Source organism: Leopardus geoffroyi, chromosome B2 (assembly GCF_018350155.1).
Source record: "Leopardus geoffroyi isolate Oge1 chromosome B2, O.geoffroyi_Oge1_pat1.0, whole genome shotgun sequence".
Taxonomy (NCBI): Eukaryota; Metazoa; Chordata; class Mammalia; order Carnivora; family Felidae; genus Leopardus; species Leopardus geoffroyi.
Window position 1 is genome coordinate 51584931 of NC_059332.1, and position 21692 is coordinate 51606622.

The 21692-nt window shown below is 40.9% G+C and overlaps 1 protein-coding gene across 1 annotated transcript in view; it reads left to right on the plus strand.

Annotated features, from left to right (window-relative positions):
- Positions 1-21011, plus strand: part of LRRC1 (leucine rich repeat containing 1) — a 134260-nt gene extending 113249 nt beyond the window's left edge. Inside the window, exons 11-14 of the mRNA XM_045498554.1 lie at positions 8961-9076; positions 16618-16790; positions 17670-17806; positions 19412-21011. Of these exons, the coding sequence (XP_045354510.1) occupies positions 8961-9076; positions 16618-16790; positions 17670-17806; positions 19412-19570 (585 nt within the window). The 3' untranslated portion in view covers positions 19571-21011. The remainder of the gene's footprint in view (positions 1-8960; positions 9077-16617; positions 16791-17669; positions 17807-19411) is intronic.
- Positions 21012-21692: the final 681 nt, after the last annotated feature.

The window sequence follows — 21692 nt, forward strand, 5'->3', positions numbered from 1 at the left end:
TCACTGTCCCAGTCATCTGTCTGGGCAAGACGGCCAACATTCCTGAGGGGAAGCATGGCAAGTATTTGTTATAAATGCGGCCATATTCTGACCCACCCTTACTGTGAGCACCAGCACTTGAATGAAACTGTTCCCCGCAGAAAGATTTAAGTACATCTCTGCTAAGCTGGACCACAAATAAGAGATTTTGCTCATCAGACATTTTGGTTTCCACCTCACAGTGATAAACCACAACACAGAGCTGATGTTCTGAATGTTGATTTTACTCTTGTTGAATGGGTAATAGACCAGACCCGTAGTCACGTGGCCAGAGAAGTAGGAAAGATTTAATTCTTGCTTTCTCAATGCCACATATTGTAGCCAGAGTTCTCATGTTTGTTAACTCACTGAATCTTCATAACAGGTGGGATCATGAGGGAAATTTTCTCATTTTAGAGATAAAGAAACTGAGGCCAGTGAAAACTTTTCCTTAGCAAGCCTCACATAGCTAGGAGTTGGTAGAATGGACACTAGAGATGTGTCCTGACAGTGAGCCCACTGCTTTTGCACAGGCCAAGAAAGCATGACCACTCAGGTGATACAGATTCGGTCTAGCCTGTTCATTGGTGTGCCCTTGAGTTGGTAAAGAAAGGTGAAACTATCTGTAGTGTGGACATGTTAGAAAATTAATACATTTTAGGAACACGTTCAAAGTCAGTGCCAAAGGGAGCGGTTGGAAGTTGAATGGCCATCCCCAGTAAGCTTCCCCACCCAGCCTGTCTTTCCTGTCCCTCTCTTCTGGTTCTCTTTTGAAGGAACATTCTTTACAAAACTTTAACATTTTATTTGTAAAATTATTGCTATCATTTCGGCATCCATCCTCTTTACATTCTGAGAATGAAACTTGCACTCAGGGTTCAGAGATTATGCCTACCACATGCCATGTTGTGTGTCTGTGTAAGTCTCTTAGAACAGCTTTTCACAATGTGGAAAGTGAACATGGTGTGAAAATAGTCCTGGCTTCAAAGCATTTTAGTTAGCTGTCACGTGGTATCTGTTCTCTGTGAAATTGTGGTTGGTTTTCTGGCATGTAGAGTTTATAAAGGAGTAAAGTCTGTGCCCCTTCCTTCAGGTTTGAGGTAAAGCAGAGAATGTTTAAAGCAGAATCAGCTCTTTTCTGGCACACCTTCACTAGTGACTACTCATGCAAACTCACCTCCCAGAGTAGGAAAATGCCCTGAGCCCATGTGCCTAATTCTGCTGCGGGTTACAGTTTGGTGACCCAGGAGAAATGGCTGAGTGCTTGTTGTTGACCACTGGGGCTGAGCAGCCAGACCACTCAAGTCCTTCTTACATCGAAATATGTCATGTTGGTCTGGGCAGCACCACTGCACCATGAGTCTCTGTGCAGTGAGTGTGGTAGGCCCTGTGACCGTGTGTGTGTGTGTGTGTGTGTGTGTGTGTGTGTGTGTGTGTGACCGGGTGGGTGACAGAGGGGATGGGCCTTGTGCACTTGCTCTGCCTCCAAGCTTGATACCATTTGATCATATCCTATACTTCCCTGATTGGAGTCTTCCCTTTCAAAACTTGACTGCTTTCTCTTGAACAATGAAGTTGCATGCATGACTTATCTAAACTGCAATGCTGACCGATTCAATGTATATGCCAAAAATCCATAATTGTTTTAATTGCTATTGGTCTGGTGTGCTGTGTGGTTCTTCCTATTTTTTGCCTTTCTTTAATTTGATATTATTGTATATCGTCAGTTTTGTATAGCACAGCTCCTTAGTCTTTTGCAGCATTTATTTGTATTTTGTTTTTTTCCCAAATGAGGGGAAAATGTTTGTACTGTGGGTCACAATAATAGATTCTGTTTGTGTTTTGTGGTGTTATTTGTAGTAAACATTTGCAAATCAATGAATGTCTCTTATTTTCTTAATTGTTAGCTGCTTGGAAATTTAGAAAAGTCGGGTAAACTTGTTATCTTGTAAGTATTGTTCAGACCACAGTTGCATCTCTAACTCCCATTTTGCTTTTTAAATGCATGAAGATTCAAATCGACTGACTGCTTTGTGTGTTCCTCATTGTAAAATATTGTACATTTTCCTCTAAACTCAGGTTGTTTTTTTTTCAAAATGACTGCATGGCCTGGAACCTTATTTTGTTATGTGTTTGTCAGATTTGTTCAAACTATTCTCTCTCAAAAGAATGCTTATCTGTGAGTTACGTTTTAAGTTATTGAGAAATTCTGAAAGGCGTAACGTGGCAGCTCATGTGTCTTCACTAAATTCCGGTTTGTTGCCACAATTCTCTCTCTAGTGGAAAGGCTAGATGTGCTTTATTTGCTACATGTAGCATGCTTCCGATTTTTTCAGCAACTTATTTGTGTCTTTCATTTCTCATCCTGTTGTAGAAGTATGAACGCTTCTGGGAAAAGAAGTCTCCCTAAAAGGCTCATGTTTTTGAAGAAGAGACTGTGTTACATGATCATGGGCAGACAGGGAGTTGGTTTATGTGCGATCGTGGGTATGATGAAAGAGAGCCAGCAACTTTATAACATTCCCCAGCCAAATCGTACCTTTAAACAACCTGCCCCAGCTAAAGAGATCCTGGCCAGAAGAAATTGAACATGTGTCCAAGTTTAGAATCCAGTCTTTGGTCTCCATCAGGAAAAAATGAAAGTGATCTTGACTCCATCATATGTCTACAGTCACATGAGACAAGATAGGATTGGCAGATCATTCATCAGAGCTTTTTTTCCCCCTTTTTTTAAATGAGGCAATCTCTCAACATTAATTACCCATACATATTGTTGTGATTTTCATAAGTATCTGTGCTGACAGTTCATTTTTGTGGATAGTTTTCTGTCTTTTTACTACCATTTAATTTTTTTTTTTTTTAATTTTTTTTTCAACGTTTATTTATTTATTTTTTTTTTTTGGGACAGAGAGAGACAGAGCATGAACGGGGGAGGGGCAGAGAGAGAGGGAGACACAGAATCGGAAACAGGCTCCAGGCTCTGAGCCATCAGCCCAGAGCCCGACGCGGGGCTCGAACTCACGGACCGCGAGATCGTGACCTGGCTGAAGTCGGACGCTTAACCGACTGCGCCACCCAGGCGCCCCTTACTACCATTTAATTTAATGTAAGCTTCCATCATATTCTGAAATTGATTATTCATAAATAAAAGAGATGAGATAAAACCTAAAAATACTAGAATAAAGTATAGTTGGCTATTGGATATCAAAATGGAGAAGGCATTCCTAAACTTGAAAGAGGAAGTAGGTTGTAAAAGAGACAACTGATTGATGTGTCTATGTGAAAATTAGATTTCTGATGGTCAAGAAGGTAAAGTCAGCCTGGGGGCAAGGGGACATTTATAACATCACAACTGAGGGAGGTCTCTCCTTACTTTGCTTGAAATCCTTCCAGATCACTGAGAAAAAAGATAGTCACGCTAGGAAAAAAGCAGACAAAAATAAAAGCAAAGAACCCATCATAAGAAACAATAAGTGATTCAGAGAATTAAAAATACAAATGGCTATGCATGTGAAAAAATTTTTAGCCTCATCAGTATTCACAGAAATGTTAGTGGGAGCTTTTTGACCTATCTTATTTCAAGATTAAAAAAGATAATAAGGATACCAAATGTTGGTGAGGGCATGGGAAAATGTATATTGTCCTAGAAGAATAACTTATTACAGATTCTCTGGAAGAGAGTAAAGTAATAGGAAAACCTTTAAGAGTATTCATACCCATTGATTCTGGAATGCTACTTCTAAGGCTTTGCCCTAAGAAAACAATTATGGACACACATTAAAATCATGCCCAAGAAGATTTCTCACATACGTAGAGGCTCACAGGTGACATGTGCCACGTCAAGCATGTACAGGGGCAGCTAACCTGTGCCAGGCGCCGTGTTGAGGGATTTCCTGCATATTTTTGTCTGATTTTCACAGCAGTTCTATGAAGTGTGGGTGAATCGTGATCCATATCCAAGAGACTGTGAAAGTGAGACTCAGTGTAAGGAACTCACCCAAGGTTACACGGGGAAGAAATGGCAGAACCAACTAGCCATGTCTAATGTGGGAGCTTTGCGCAGTGATCTGTGAGACTGCTGGAGAATGAAATACTTACGTAATCAGTAAAAATCCTTTTAGAAGCATAATGACGTGGGAAGACATTCTTGGTGTCATATGTAAACTGAAGTGCTGAAGATCGAGCGTTGGCCCTAATTTTGTTGAAGTGTATATACATAATCAAGTATATGGCAATACTACTAAAAGATTGTACTTCAAAATGTTCATACTGATTGTCCCTTTGTGATAGAATTTGATCTGAGTTATTTTTTTTTCATTGTGCTTTTGTGTGTGTGTGTGTGTGTGGTTTTTATTTTCCAGTCAACATAACTGTTTTATAATTAGAAAATAAGAATGCCATAGCTATTAGTGGATATTTTGATGTCAGTGGCCCAATAATTCAGGAAGTCCCAAAGCTACATGATTTCCAAAATATTTATGAAATAGGAACATTCAAATAATATGCCACAGATGATGATGGGAAAGATAAAAACAGTCTTTGGTTTCTAAATTACGCATATTATTACAGCTCAAATTATATTTTGACCAGATTTTGCTTATTGTACATTTTCCTTTTTGCCAGTGAAATGTGGGTTCCATTCTGTTACATAGAATGTTAACAGGCGGATACTGAAGGAAAATGAAAGTTTCTACACACTTAGGGCAGGCATTCAGAAAGTGGAATATAGGTAGACCAAGGGTGACTAATAGAGGCTTTCACTTTGAATCTCTGAATGTGATTATCTCCTCTAGAGTAATGTCACCTGTAGGTAGTAGTTAATACGTAGTGAAGGCTGACCTGGCTAAAGGTTTGCTTGGTGAAGTGCAGGTCCCATCTCCTTCAGATGGATTATATCGGATCCAAACAGGGAAGGAAAATATCTGCAGTTAAGAGACACGAAACAGCGAAACAGAGGTTCTCAGCTACATTCTGTAGTTCTCCAAGTCCAACCCCTTGTATTCTGGGAAGGTACTATTATGTGGTTTGAGGAAGTTTAAAAATACCAGCTTCCTACGTAACTGGTAATAAGTTATTTAAACAGTGACTCTGCTTCCCAGAATTCCTCAGTGACACAGGCATTTCATCCCAGTGACCACTAAGGACCCTGTAAACTCTGCCTCCTGAGCCCAAGAGAGAAAGCAGAAATACATATGAACAATATGTATAACGCAATACTGAGCTCATGTTAGTGCTTCACTGGCATTACAGTCATGGTGTATTTATCACAGTGACATTTTGTCGCTGTGGTGCGTGGTTGGGGGAGAGAGTTTGAAGCTCAAGTGTGTTCTGGGGAGAGCTCACCAGCATCGGTACACTTCCAGCAACTTAGTACGTCGGTGTTGTCTGCACTCGCTATTTGGATCTGGGGCTTTCGCTTCTTGAAAAGACCGTAACACTCATGTTTATTTGCCAGCCACATTTACTAGTCCAGGTTCTATGATAGGTGCTAAATTTTATTTGTGGTTTCATTCAGTTTAGCCCTGATTGTTACTTTTGGTTAAAGACCACAGAACACATGACGGAAGCTAGATTCCAGCCCAGGTCTGTGTGATCTCAAAGCATCCACTCCATGGCACCACTTCCCTCCCTAAGGTATATAAAGAACTGTGCCTTTTGAGTTATGGTTTTTACTGCTTAACAATTTTTTCTAAAAGCCAAAGGTTCGTGGCATGCCTTCCTGGCTGATTTGGAAAGAGGTCTCTGTGTGACTGCCTGGGACAGCATGTGCCTCTGAGGGTGATGAAGGCATCCCCAGCACGCTCTGCAATAACACTTGCTCTTTGTTGGCATTGTTTTCTGAAAACCTTAGACAATAGAGATTAGGAGGTCACTCTGCCCGCAGTGACAACCCAGAGTGCCTAGAAGGCTCTTGAATACAATTGCTTTCCACCCCTTGAGGTCTCAAATGGGTATAAGATTAGAATGGGACAGGAAAAAGAAAAAATAAATAAATGAGACTATAAGCACAGGAGACAGCTCCCACACACCAGTGGAAGTTGACACTATTTCCCCCCAAATACTTGAGTGTTTACTTGTCCAAAACTTTTATTGCTCTAACAACGATCAGAGCCCTCTCTGACCCATTGCAATTAGTTAATTAATTTTTGTAACAGACAATATATGTCCATGGTACAGATTGAAAACGTTCACATGGTGTAGTATTAGGGCCCCCAAACAGATATCCTACAGGTGGCTGGAGCAGTGGACAGCTTCATGACAAAGCGTCCCAAATTATGATGCAGTTTCAGCTCTGTACACTGCTCCAGGAGTTTTATTTTGCCACTGTGAGGGTTGTGTATGTGAATAACTGATATCATCTGCTTTGGCTCCCTGCAGTACGGACAAATCTTATGTCTTCAAAGCCACGCCAGGATCGTAAGGTTGAGGGGTGTCCAGCCTCAGCCTCGGGCTGATCTGGAAGACCTTCCACATGGCATACAGGCCCACCGCTGACCCCAGTGCAGATACCCCTCCACATGGAGCAGGGCCACGGGGGGTTCCCTTCCATGAGGGGCTTGGGTATTCCTGCCCATGAGTAGATCTCTTTTGGGCTCATCTCAGTTTATCAGAGAGAATCTAATCATGTCAATCCTCAGAAGATTCACAGTTTTGAATCCTTGCATGGTATTCCTGGGCATCTGAGTAAAACTGATGATTGATTCCCTTCCTCAAGGGAGGGAAGAATGCCAAGCCCCTCAAAGATCCTGTTGCACCCCTCTTTTAGGACATGATATGGGGGCCCTATATTTATAGAAGCTAAGAGAGGACACTCTAGTGTTTTCTAGAGAAAACAAGAGTTGTTTGGCTTTCATTGCTACACATAGAAGCAGGGACTAACTTTAAGCAGCAGCCTTTCACTAGTTAGTAAACAAATAAACATTAACTGTATAAACATGTCTAAATAAGAAAAGTTGGTAGGTAAATGGGATGGGTACGGTACTAGCCAAGCACTCTGGTTATATGTACATGCACAAATTAAACAGCTTGGTGAAACAATCTGTCAGAGGGCCTGTATAGACCATAATTACGAAAGAAACGCAGAGAGTGCTGTATTGGTGTGGACCGGTGGGTTTTGGGAAGACATGATGATGTAGAGGATGTTTAGCTAATATTGGATGATTGATAAGATTTAGAAGGACAGAAAAAATAAGAACATTTCTATAGGAAACAGTGGGACCCAAATGATGGATTTTATTTTTATTTTGTTATTTTTAAAAATTATTTATTTTGAGAGAGAGAGAAAGTGTGAGAGAGTGCAATCAGGGGAGGGACAGAGGGACACAGAGAGCAAGTAGGGGAGGGGCTGAGAGAGAGGGAGAGAGAGAATTCCAAGCAGAACCCACACTTGTCAGCACAGAGCCCTACACAGGGCTCAATCCCATGAACCGTGAGATTATGACTTGAGCCAAAATCAAGAGTCAGACGCTTAACTGACTGAGCCCTCCAGGTACCCCTAAAATGATGTATTTTAGAGGACAGTCAAAGCACCAGTTTTGCTGGGATGGGAAATGTGAACACTGAGAAAGAATGGGGACAAACTAAAAGTCTTTCCACATATCTGGGTGTTTTCCATTTTAGACGGATTTTCATGTTTCTTTATGTTTATTTTTCTTTTACATCCACTATGGTTAAATACTGTGGTTAAATGTATTATCTCAAAATCTTTATATGAACTCCTAAGGGAAGCCATGATAAGATTGTTCATGAAGATAATTATGTAGCAATTTCATAAATATGCCTTCTTCTCTTTAAGATACATACATACACACAACACGTGTCGTAGGAAAGGGCATAAGATGTGTTCAGATATGGCCGAAGATGCAAGTCTCTTGCCCCTCCTCAAGTGGGAGGCTGTGGAGTATTTTTCCATGTGTTTGAGAGACATCAATAGGTTCCTTCATGAGCCTTTTCTTGCAGCCGCCCTGGGTGAGGATAGCGAGTACAGGGAGAATGTAGTTCTGTATGGAGTCCTGAATGTTGTTGTGTCTGAGATCAAGTTGTGTTTCCACCCTCTTGGTCCAGCTTTCCTGACCATAGGAACCAGAGCTAATTTGTTCAAGAGGATGATTGAATTCTTTTGTGCTTCTGTTCTTTTTTGAAGACTAGATCCAAGCAAAGCTCAATTACCTTTGAATCGCTTACTTTAAAAATAAATGGTAATCAAATTTGGTGTGGATACAGATAGTGATACACTTCTACCCACATTAGTTTTACCAGATTAATGTGTGTATTTACCAAATTCAATTTTTGCTAAAATAGTGTTAATTTTGCAGTTGTCAAAGGAAAACGAATAATGAATTTACCAAATTAAGTTGTGAATAACCGAAAGCTATTAAAAGATGTATGATGCAATTAGTGTACTGTGTCATCTATCAGATGTCTTTTTTCCCCCTCCCTCCCTTCCTCTCTTTCTTTCTCTCTCTCTGTCTGTTTCTTAAATGAACTGGAACACTGGGAATACTAAATTTAATATAATGGGCAGGTCTTCAGAGGGGTGTATATGGATCATCCTTGGCCTTATTTTTGAAACTTAGAATTTTCAGTCTTCCATATTACCGAACAATAATTGTCTGGACCTGTGTGGCTTAGTTAACATATTTAAAAGACGCGGTTGCATTAGATAGCAGTGGAAAATGACTTGCATTTCAGAGTGTAAGTTTTGAACCGTCCTGTTTCTTTTTGTGATTTAATTTAGACTCTCTGAGTTTCATGTATTGCAGAGATTTTTAGGACCTTATTGGACTACTTAGTACTTTGTATGATTTAAATTAATCATAGTTGGTCATCAGTGTCATTTTATGCATCCTTCTCATGCCATTTGATAAACAAGATACTCCACTCACACCACCATCTTCCAAAAAAACCTGGAAAAAAAGCCTGTATTTTCTTTCTCATTGTAGATTGGCGGGTGCTGCAGCCTCACCGTGTTCTGTGTGCGTGACAATAGACTGACTCGGATACCTGCAGAGGTGTCCCAGGCAACAGAGCTTCATGTCCTAGATGTGGCAGGGAACAGGTAAGCATGTCCTGGTTTGCTTTATTTGAGAAAAAGAACCAAATGTTCATGCACCCCCACCTTTGCCATCTTGCCTTTGCACCGTCTTCTAGAATATATGCCGATGAGTCGAATGACCCAGGGCCCAGGGAGTTGTTAGTCTGAGAGCAGGGACAGTGGATCATTGGACAGATGAGGGACAGCCTAAGTGTGGGGCACTTTGAAGTTGAAGTGGACACTTTTGTGGAAATGCTTCTCAGAACAGCAGTATGGTGATGTAAGGGAAACAGCACTGTCTCAGACCTGGGATACTTGGGTTTTACTTCAGCTTTTATAGCTAGCTTTTGTATGTCATCGTGAGCCTCTGAGTTTCCTCATCTGAAGAATGAGCTTGAATGAGTTTGAACGAGATTTGAACCAGGGATCTTGATGTGCTCTGCTGGTGATTCTGAACCCCCTGAAATTGTAAATAAAATTGTATCCAGGGATGCTTTTCCGGCCAAAGGATAACACAGCTAATGTCAGGATCACCAAGTGATCCATCATCTGTGATAAAGTGAAGAGCCACCTGACGAGTGTCCCCAAGGTCACAGCAGTGCATTTCTCAAGTTCTGGGGTCAGAGGTCATGGTGGACTGCTCACTGGTTTCTGGAATATGCCGTCTCTTCACCTTTGTAAAATACAGGTTTGTTTCAGTCATTCTGTACTAGTTTCATCACCTCGGATGGTACACGTGCTTTCTTTCCCCCGAGCCTAGACCAGCTGCTCTTTCTAGCTGGGACCCCCTTCTCTGGCTCCCACTTGTATCCCTCATCGCTCATGCTTTCATTTTCACCAGGGAGCCTTCTTCTCTTGGAGCCTGCTTTTTTTTTTTTTTTTTTTTCAATTCTCCCTAACATAGCACTCAGCACCGTATGATAAATGTGTGTGTAACCATCTAAACCTAACAGTGCCTGAAGTTAAATGTGGCACCTGTGTCACTGTGCCATTTATCCCTGCACAGTGCCTGGTACTTACAATAAAAGCCTGGTAAATTCTTGTCGCCCAAATGAAAATGTTAAAAATGTTAGTTTTGTAGAGTGAATAGTAGGCCACTGCGAAATGCCTTGTGTCACAGGCTTCATCACCAAAGGAATTTAAAAAATGCTTTTGAGTATTACATAGTTAGATGGGAGAAAAAGTGCTCAGCCAGGGGAAAATGATCACTGATTCTGAATGGTAGATAGCAGCAGTCTGAAGAGTGTTTGGAGGATGGTGTGCTAAGTGCTGATTAGCTAGTCACTGAGGTCAGGCACAAGCCACTATTTTTCATTTTGGCTAATCCATTGTAGATAATGGTGCTAATAAATTACAGGACACAGTAGGCCTCAGGGAATGCTCACCGTTTTCAAGTTAAGGCTTTCAGGACATCTTGATAGATTCTTAAGACCACTGACCGGTTACTGGAGACTCGGGATTAATTTGAGTTGAATGTTGACTTTCTGCTGGACTGAGTCCCACGCACAGTGTAGAGCTTGGGAAGGGTGGTTCTTCCCCCACCTCCAGCAGCAGGAACTCGGTGACTCCAAACCTTCCCGGATTCTTGTCACGCTGGCAAGCATGAATTTACATCGCTAATTCTTGAGCAGAATGATGGCTCTGATGTCTAAAAATTGCTCTTCACAGGAGTGAAGGCTCTATTCTCTAGTTCTCAGGAGGGAAAGTTAAATTTTTATTATGTTTGGGCTGGGGTGGAGAAAACCTCATTAAAAAGTGCACTTACATAGCTGTCGGCTGAGTCAGTGAAGTGTGTCTTTTAGCCCATGTATATATGGATTCATAACCAAATTTTAAACCTATTAAAATATTTAATTACTACTTATTTTAAGTATTAGTATAGAAACTAATAAAAAAAAGGCTACAATGTCAGCTTTTTAGCTTGCAGAAACGTTACACCTTGGGAAATCCTGCCACATAGGACAGAAGTTTTTGCCTCTTCTCTCAAGCACATAAAAAAGCAAATGGCACAGAGACTGCATGTTAGTCTCCACAAACTTTCTTTGACAAGTTTGATGGAATAACTATAAAATGCCACTGAGAAACTAAGTATCCAATCTTGTACAGTAACAGAGAAGATGTCTTTTATCTTCAGCTACCCATGGACACAGAATACACATTTCCTTAATTCTTACTCTTTCCCACAGGACTGTCCACCAACTACACAATATCTCTGGTATTTTGAGGATCTCTGAGGAAGAATAGTAAAATACTAGAAACAGTGGAGGTCAATGGGGGAATAGTTTGTACCTTTGAATTTTATAATCCAAAAAATTAAATTTAAAAATACTAAAACAGGGGTACCTGGGGTACCTTTGGCTCAAGTCGTAATCTCACGGTTTGTGGGTTCAAGCCCCATGTTGGGCTCTGTGCTGACAGCTCAGAGCCTGGAACCTGCTTTGGGTTCTGTCTCCCAATATCTTTCTCTCTCTGCCCCTGCCCTGCTCATGTTCTGTCTCTCTCTCTCTCAAAATAAATAAACATTAAAAAATTCAAAAATACTAAAACATTACCTCACAGTTGTTAGAATGGCTGTTATCAATAAGACAAGAGGTAACAAGTGTTGGTAAGGACTTGGAGACAGGGGAACCCTCTTGCTCCATTGATGGGAATGCACATTGGTGCAGCCACTAGGGAAGGTGGTGTGGAGGTTCCTCAAAACATAGAGGAACTACCCTATGATCTGGCCATCCCATTCTGATGTATGTCCAAGGGAAATGAAAACAGGATATTGAAGACATATCTGCACCCCCATGTTCATTGCAGCATGAGTCACAGTAGCCAAGATATGGAACCAACCTAAACACTGTCAGCAGATGAATGGATAAAGAAGTGAGAAGGAAGGAAATCATGCTATTTATGACATGGATGGACCTTGAGGGCGTTATGCTAAGTGAAATAAGTCAGACAGAAAAAGACGAATACTATATGGTCTCACATGTGAAATCTAAAAACAGCTGAACTCATAGAAATAGAGAGTAGCATGGAGGTCACCAGAGGCTAGGGGTAGGGGAGGAAGGGAGGTGTTGATAAGTGGGTACAAATTCCCAGTTATAAGAGGAATAATTTCTGGGGACCTAATGTCTATCATCGGGACTGCATTTAATAATACTGTATTATATCCTTGAAAGTTGCTAAGAGAGCAGATCTTAATGTTCTCGCCACACGCACACACACACACGCACGCACACGCACACAAGGTGGTAGTTATGCGACTGGATGGAGGTGTTAATTAACCCTACTGTGGTAAGTCCCTGGGGAATATATGAGTGTATCAAATCATCCCAGGTACACCTTAAAGTTGCACAGTGTTCATGGCAATTATAGCTCAGTAAAGCTGGGAAGAAATATTAAAAGACAAAACACAACACGGCAGTGTGGTTATACCACACGGCAGTGTGGAGTACTAAGCACTGAAAAGGATGAGATGATCTCTCTGTGTAGTGACACAGGAGGCCCATGGTACTGAGTAAAAAGAGCAACTGTTGGGCATACGTAGTACTCTCATTTTTGTTTTTAAAACAACATATCTGTGCAGTACACCCAAACATCAATACCAGTTCCCCTAGAGGAGGGGTGGAGGCCTGAGGTCACAGGGGGCTTTCCCTTTAGATATTTCAGTTACATTTTCCTACCGATTATGTTCTATGTATCTTTAAACATTTTTGGAAACTCTGCTTAAAACTAAAAATTCCAGCAGGAGGTAAAAGATGAAGCATTCCATTGTAAGACGTATGCAACGATAGGTTAAGTCATTATTAAATTAACCAGTCTAGCCATGTTTAGTTGTCAAATAAACTTGACAGTGCAGTCGCTACAGTAGTGCAGAGATAGGGAAGGTCACTTCAGGTTGATTGGTCGTGGATTTAACTGGAAATGAGAGGCTTGGCTCATGGTGTGGTTACTCGTTTGCTGTAGTCCTTGTACCATTGATGTAAATAGTAACCACAGGCTTTTTATTTTGGGGGGATGGGGTCCTAAATAAAACACAGAGATGTGGACAAATAGGACAGTGGTTTCTTGTGTTGATTCTGCAGAGTACAGAAGGTACCAGAATAAACCAAAAATATATTATTAACTCCTCTGGAAAGCAAGAATACACACACACACACACACACACACACACACACACACATGCACACACACACACAGATGGGGCAGGGTGTGAGGATCTCTGAAAAAGAGCTTTTCTCTTTTTCTTTTTAAAAAAGTTTTTTTTTAACGTTTATTTATTTTTGAGAAACAGAGACAGAGCACAAGCAGGGGAGGGGCAGAGAGAGAGGGAGACAACAGAATCCAAAGCAGGCTCCTGGCTCTGCGCTGCCAGCACAGACCCTGACATGGGGCTCGAACTCATGAGCTGTCAACTTATGACCTGAGCCGAAGTTGCTGCTTAATGGACTGAGCCACCCAGGTGCCCCCTTTTTTTCCTTTTTTGTCTTTGACACTCTGAAACACCCTCCCTGGGACGCTTGCCAATGAGCTCATGTGTGGTGTGTGCTCGGCTGGCAACAGCCATGTTCAGGCTGGCACTCTGATATTTCACAGGGAAACTGGTGTTCTAGACAAGTCACTAATCTTACATGGCTTGGTTGAATGTCATTATAAGATCTGTTATTGTAGAGTCTAGTCATTTATTTCAGCTTTTACCATGATTTGTCATCCTTACAAGCTGTTATTTATTATTGATGCTCTGTTTAGCCTTTTATTTATACCTTTGGTTTAGTACTTAGCTGCCAAGCCAGTTATTCTTCTAAGAAGGTACAATGACCAGGGGCTCCAGGGGCTCCAGGATCCAGCTTCGGCTCAGGTCATGATCTCACAGTTTGTAAGTTCAAGCCCTGCATTGGGCTCGCTGCTGTCAGCACAGAGCCTGCTTCAGATCCTCTGTCCCCACCTCTGTCTGCCCCTCCCCCACTTATACTCTATTTCTCAAAACAAACAAACAAACAAAACAAACATTAATAAAAAGGTATGATGACCATGTTTGAGTATCTGTGTTTTGTGCCAGTTTTGAAATCTTAATTTTTTTTTCCTTTATGCCCTCATGATTAATAAATTTAGAGGCACCAACTGTAGATATCGTGCCTAGACTCTAAAACTTGAAACATTTCTAAAGAAGTAGGAACAGACATTCAAAAGAATTATCCTTTTGTTAGTAGTAAAATGAAAGACTTTGAGGTACTTGAAGCTTTCACAGTATGTTAGGGTAGTCTTAAAATCCCTGTCACCAGGCCAGGCAAATACATGTCTCCTGTCTTTAACTTCCTTGCATTTGAGTGTATGTGTGACAGCCTTTGGGCAGAGGCAAGAATAATTTGTTGTATAAGCAGAAGAGATTTCACTTTCTATCTCCTTCATAGACCCAGCACCTCAAGACAGTAAGTAGAGCTGTAAAGCCTCTGCTTCCTTGGATCCCCTTGGGTGTCCTTCATGGTAAAAGCCCATCACTGCCCTTGGTGGATTCTGGGATTTAAAAGTACGTATTTCTTTCTCAGTCAGTTTGGCCCTTATTAGTGAAATTTTGTAGTGTACAATACATAGAGACTTTTTTTTAATGTCTGTTTTTGAGAGGGGGAGAGAGCGAGTGAGCAAGGGAGGGGCAGAGAGAGAGGGAGACAGAGAATCTGAAGCAGGCTGCATGCTGTCAGAGCACAGCCTGGTGCGGGGCTCAAACCCACAAGCTGTGAGACCATGACCTGAGCCGAAGATGGACACTCAACCATCTGAGCCCCCCAGGCACCCCATTCATGGGTACTTTAACGTAAGCAGATCTCATGGATGCATTGACGCTGAGGTACAATTCCACTGACTCAGTATACGTGTGGGATGGACCAGCCTTTGCTGGACTAATTGTTAGGAAAAGAAACTATATTGTTGCCTGCATGACTAGTATATTGTAAATATCATGTGAAATGCATTTTTCTTGTAAAAAGTTTGTCAATAATACATTCGTTGTTAACACTCTCGATGCACTCTTTGATCATTTTCACTTCATTTGTTAAAATAACTTAACCAGTCTGTGCTTACATTTTATTTAGATAGTTTTATAATATTGGAGTGCCACTTGTCTTCATATCTCTACATAGAGTTCACATTAATTTTCCATAAGCCTGTCAATTCAGAATGGCATCTATGTCTGAAAATGCAGCATTAATCTGTTGGAAAGATGTGTAGGTAGATCCCCCACATGTGTTAACTGGAGATAGGTGTGCAATATCATAAAAGAAAGAACCCCAGCAATATATGCTGTCATAGAATTTCTGATGGTATTAATGAGCCAGGGATTTCTTTTAAGAAAATGTTCCTCATCTTGGAGTTCTCAGAATGCAGTCACCTCATTATTGTCCAGCTTATGAAGACCCTGCCAAGATTGTAATTTAATACATAGAGACATCCTCAGAGTAAAAATACCTTATCAAATACAACCTGAGCTTCTTTGCACCTGAAGTTTCTGGTACCTAACAGAGGTTTGGTTATTTTCATCATGCACCAGTAGGCGTGTGTAAAGCATTGGTTTTCACTAAAGCCGCTTTTTCACCCCTCGCACTGTTAGCATCTTGGGCCTGATAATTCTCTGTTGTCAGGGCTGTCCTGTGCATTATGAGATGTATAGCAATATCCTCGGCCTCTACCCTCTAGATGCCAGCAGCACCTCCCAAAAATGTCTGCAGACACTGCTAGCTATCCCTAGGGGCAGAAGCGCCCCTGGTTAAGAACCACTGCACTAAAGTAATCTTTGGCAAGTACCAAGTACGTATGATTCCTGGTGCGAATCTTTGCTAAATAGGGTTAATTGAGTGGAGACACTGTGTCAGACATTTGTGTGAACATAAATATAAAATTAATCTTCAGGTGTCACATTACAATTTTTAAAGTGCTTTAATATATACGATCTCATTTGAAACTGAAACAATGTGAAGTGGACATTAATTATCACATAGGAGTCTGGGAAGTGGGAGCTTCTAGAAACTGGAAGATATATGTTTGAAATGGATACCTAAAAATAAGCTCCCTAGAGGAATGCAATCCAAGAGAAAAACTTTTTAATCTTTATTTGAATTGCCATTTAAACTCTTCAACATCCCAGGCATCTCCTTCCTGTCGTCTTGATTTGCCAGGTGCTACTGGAAACAGGTAATCGTCGGTGAGGCTGTTGCCATTGACCTCAGTAAAAACTGCTGCTTCTGGGTTCTTCCACAATTACTCTGGCTTTTTTTCTCTTTAAATCGAAACCTCCTAGTGCAAGACTTGACTCATGTGTTCTGTAATTTCCTCATGTTTTGCCCCATGGCCAGAGGTGCTAATAAGAGAGATGACGGCAGAAGAGGGAAGCCCAGTGACTGAACTGAGGAGTCTGCTCACAAAGAATACGTCAAGGATCTTATTATAAACATTAACATCTTGTTCCATGTTGAACCCGATCCCAGGAGGTTCTTTGTAATGTTTTTATTCAGTCTGTATTGACAGGAATTGTTGTCATTATAAAATCTGAGACCCTGATGTCTCCTTTTGTTTTAAATTAGGCTATTACATCTGCCTTTATCCCTGACCGCCTTGAAGCTGAAGGCTCTGTGGTTGTCGGACAACCAGTCCCAGCCTCTGCTCACGTTCCAGACGGACACAGATCACGCCACAGGAGAGAAGATTTTGACCTGTGTCTTGCTTCCTCAGCTGCCTTCTGAACCTGCTTGCCAAGGTGAATTTAAGGACAATACTCACATGGCCACATGCTCCTACTAACAGGAACAGGAGCTAATATCTATCCATACGACCTCTTACTCCCACATGCATCTGTAACTTGTCTAATATACTCCTCGGACCAGCCTGGGTGAGGTCACTGGGGGTCTCCTCTGGGAAGGCTCCTCTGCACCTTTGCAGAAAACGTACCCCTCACACCTGCTTATCATATCTGAAATTCTTTAAACAGCCTTTTGGGTTTGAACTGTGGCTAAAGCTGAAAATACAGATAATTTTTAAAAAGTTAACAGAGTCCCTTAAAATCCAAACTGATGGTTTAGAGGATTAGTACTGAACACCACTGTGGAACAGCATTGCAGCCATTCTGTTGTTTTGAGTCATTGTTCCTTTGTTTTGTAAATTATGTGTGGTTTTAAAAAAATATTCATAGTAACATCAAATTGCTATAAAAATCCTTTTCTGAGAGCTGGTTTTTATAAAAGAGACCTAGAGTGCTCTGGGAGAACAGGAGTCCCCTAAGTGGACAGGCCCCAAAGCATCTTGCCAATCCCAGCCTTGTTAGAAGAGCTTTTAAGACCCCAGGGGAAAAACAAGGCAGAAAGTGTTACTGAGGGAAGTACTGGTGTCCCAAAGTCAGTGTATAGAAAAGAATTGTGAGAAAGGATTCTACAAATTATGATGACATTCTCTAATGAAATATTAAGCCTTAATTTAACAGATCTTTTATATGATCTCAGATTGAATCATGCATCATTGAAAAGAAAGGGCAACCCTGTCCCAGACTTTTTTCTTTTCATTTAAAAATTTTTTAAATACTGCATAGTAGTTACAGTCACATGAACCGACTTCCCAGCTAATGTCGTCTTTGTCGTGACAGAGAACCTGCCTCGCTGTGGGGCTCTGGAAAGCTTGGTGAATGATGTCTCCGATGAGGCCTGGAATGAGCGTGCCGTGAACAGAGTCAGTGCAATCCGATTTTTGGAAGACGAGAAAGACGAAGAAGACAATGAAACGGTATGGAGGTGGAAATTGATGGCCTACCTGGAAAATAAGGATTTCTTTTAATTTCCAATTGACTGTTCTCTGCTTTGCCTTCAGCATGTAAAAAAAAAAAAAAAAAAAAAAAATTTAGGAGGCAAAACTAGATACTTCTAGGTACTGATTCACCAAATGTATATAAAGCAAATGGAACTCTGTTTTTTGTTTGTTTGTTTGTTTAAATAGTGTATACTCTTTTTCTTTATTTGTGATAGCTTCCCTGCAGTAAATTGATGGGGAATTTTTTCTGTGTCTGTTGTTCTCGGTGAAGGAAGTCTCCTCCCCACGCCCGTTTATAGGTGTACCACATTGACTCCCTTCACATCTCGCAGTGTGACTTAGCTTGCCTTCTGTGGAGCCATGCTTCTGTGTCTTCTTCACGTAACCATTCTTCTCTTCACCTTTAGGCAGAGTGCTTGTGATATTAGTTGGGTTAATTTACTAGTATTCATCCAAAAATCAAGAAGAGATCTGAAAGTACTACTTAGCCTTACTCCATTCACACTTGAAAATGTCAGCTGCCTAGCTGACATCTCCAGGAGTCAGTGACAACTCTCGAAATCTTACTACAAGTTGACTTTGGCTTAAACTCCTTGCACTAATTGAGATTTTCATAAGCAGAGCTGAGAGGGAGTACCTGCAGCCCCCAAAGCAATGTGTGGTTTTTAAATTACTGTCTGTAGTCTTTGTTATTCCAGCTGTCACCGAATGGGACTTCATCCATTTACAGTAGTGGATTGCAAAGTAGGAATTAGTCATGAAAAAATAACTTGAGCAGAAATGAGTCCTCATAGCTGATTCCTCCTGCCTTGTTGGAGGGGGATGATTTCACCCGCTCCTTCATGGCCGCAACAGTGCCCTGGCAGTTTTGTGTTAACGTACTTTAGGCTCCTCCTGAAACTCCTTGGACAGTCCATTTAAAAGATACAGATACTGTTTTATGAGCCAGAGGGCATGTAACATGTCAAATAATACATTTTTTTAAAGATTGCCCCTGCCATATCACTTCACTTCCAGCACCGTGGCCTTTATTAGAAGATTGTGAACTTCAGTAGGTGACGTAAATAACACACACAGCAGCAGAATAAGAAAAGAAGCCCTTCTGTCTGTCTGTCTCTCTCTCTCTCTCTCTCTCTCTTTCTTTCCTTTTCTTTCCACTTCTATGCCTCCAGGGTTGAAGGAAGTCAGAACCACTTGGGGTAATAGGACATTTCAGGGATTTTAAGTTTTTGACCCCTTTATCTTCTTCTTTCTCCGCACCCCACACTAACATCTTAATCTTTTTTTTCTTGCTGTTCATCGAACTTTATTTTCATATTACACTAATTTCACATTTTACAAAGTACCCTTTTATTGTGAAAGTAATCCTTCAGTCTTGACTAGACCAGTCCCGTGCCACGTTCATGTTCCCTTAAGTGCTTACTGGTAAGCAGCCCATAAACACTCATGGGGCAGGAGGAGGTGCTCCCGCCCACTCTAACTCATAGCTCCTCAGAGGTAAGGAGGCCACTGCCTCCCAGCCGCCTGCTGGAAAGAGTAAAGGCATAAAAGCAAAACATTCACTCCCCTGTTTGTTTGCAGAGAACACTTCTGAGGCGAGCCACTCCACACCCTGGGGAGCTAAAGAATATGAAAAAGACAGTGGAGAATTTACGGAACGACCGGAATGCTGCTAAAGGACTGGATTCAAACAAGAACGAGGTCAATCACACCATTGACCGAGTGACCACTTCTGTATAGAACTTCACCTGCAGGTTTTACCTCCCGTGTCTCCCCCTGCTGTTGAGATGTTCCCGTGCCCTCCGGAGGAGCCTCACGCAGTCCTTGGTCTTCCCTGGAAGGCGGGGAGGCACGCGCCACCCCCAGGCCGCCTGCCGGGGTTGCTGCTCTGTCCACGGATGTGCCTTACTGCGGTCCAGGCGCGCTTCCTTTCCTCCAGCTTCCAGTCGTTTGTCATGATAAGTAGAATACACTACTGTAAACATCTGACCTTTGGTGTTGTCTTATGTTGGGGTCAGGGAGCACAGGAAGGGGAATTGTTTTTGTCCTCCTCCCTCCTGTGAAGCGCCCGGGACATTTTTCTCTTGGACCTACTGATGAGAGAGAGTTTTATGTACGGGGAATAATTGATACTTTTTTAAAACCTTTTTTGGCAGCTCAGATGGTGTAAATTTTAAAAAATTTTGTATAGGTATTTCATAACAAAAAAAAATGTGTATTTCTTTTTCGTTATTTTATCATGGAAACGGTACATATTTTAGTATTTGTGCAGGAAGAAAAGCGCAAGAGTCCTAAAGTGTTTTCTCTTTTACCATCCACTTGTGCCTTACTGTATCCTGTGTCATGTCAAACGAGTTGCACACAGCGACGTCCTCAAGCAGTCAGATGAGACTAAGAATGTGGTACTTTTAAAGCAGTGTTGGATTTTAATCAGTAATCTACCTGGTGGATTTGTTTTTAGCCAAAAAGAAGAGTTACCACCAATTTGTAAATTTTATCAGTTGAATTTTTTTTTTTTTTTTAGAAAGATGAACCAAAGGATTAGACTGCTAATATTTCGTTTCTTAACACTTTTTATGAATGAGTCTCTTAGAATGAGTACAGTGTCTGATTGTACCTACTTGGAAGGTATATGCCATTTGTAAAATAAAATGAGAAAAGCACAAAAGGAGAAAACTGGTTCAGGAATCCAGTGAGTAAATGAATTATGTACTGCAAAAGAAAGTATGATTTTTATTGAAGAAAGCTTTAAAAGTTTTATATTGAGATATAAAACCACAATAAAGTGAAATAACCTACAACCATGTTAGAAATATTGCTATCTTTGTAAGTGCAATTTAATTTGTAAATAGAGTTTGAGTCAAAATATAACAAAATATTGCTTCAAGTTTTAATTTTAAGTCTGCTAATTTAAGAGGTATGGGGGTATGTTTTGGTGCATTTCTGTTGATTTTTTTTTTTTTTTTTGTATAATGTGATAAAAGAGAAATGAAAATGCCAGTTACTATGAGGAAAATCACGATATTGTTGGGTTTTTTGTTTTCTCTCCATGAAATAAAATCACCCTGGAATTAACCATACAACTTTTTAAACTTATCACCTTGTAATGTTCAGATGATGTCAAGTAGCTGCATTCTTTGACAGTGTGCTCCCATCCATTAAATATCCAAACTACTGGTCAGTTTTGAGTTAATTTCTTGCCCTTTTGCCACACAGGACAGACCCCAGAAGTGCCCTTCACTCTGGGAAATAACTTCGGGTTATGGCTGGCCAATTGGACTCGTTAGCAATCTGCTTTCAACCAACCAAATACAATATCTTCTATTACTGCTGCGCATTTACTTACTGGGTTCATTTTCTTTTTCTCTTTTTTTTTTTTTTTTTTTGAATATTTATTCTTGAGAGAGAGAGAGAGAGGATGTAAGTGGGGGAAGAGCAGAGAGAAAGGGAGCCAGAGAAGCCCAAGCAAGATCCACGGTATCAGTGCAGAGCCTGATGCCAGGCTCCAACTCACAAACCATGAGATCATGACTTGAGCCAAAATCCAGAGTGAGACACTCAACAGACTGAGCCACCCAGGTGCCCCTCATTTTGCTTTTTAAGTTGTTTGTACATACACACACATATACATATATAAAATATATGTATATACACATATACATATATATATTAAAAAAAAAATATATATATATATATATATATATATATATATATATTTTTTTTTTTTTTTAAACTATTGAGTTGGAAGTACCATGGTGCATAAGTGGTTTTTGGGCTACTCAGTTTTTTACCTTGCTTCCCAATCTCTGGAACACCGTTCTGTCTTCTCCATTTTAAGATTTTGGCATACTCTGTTTTAGGC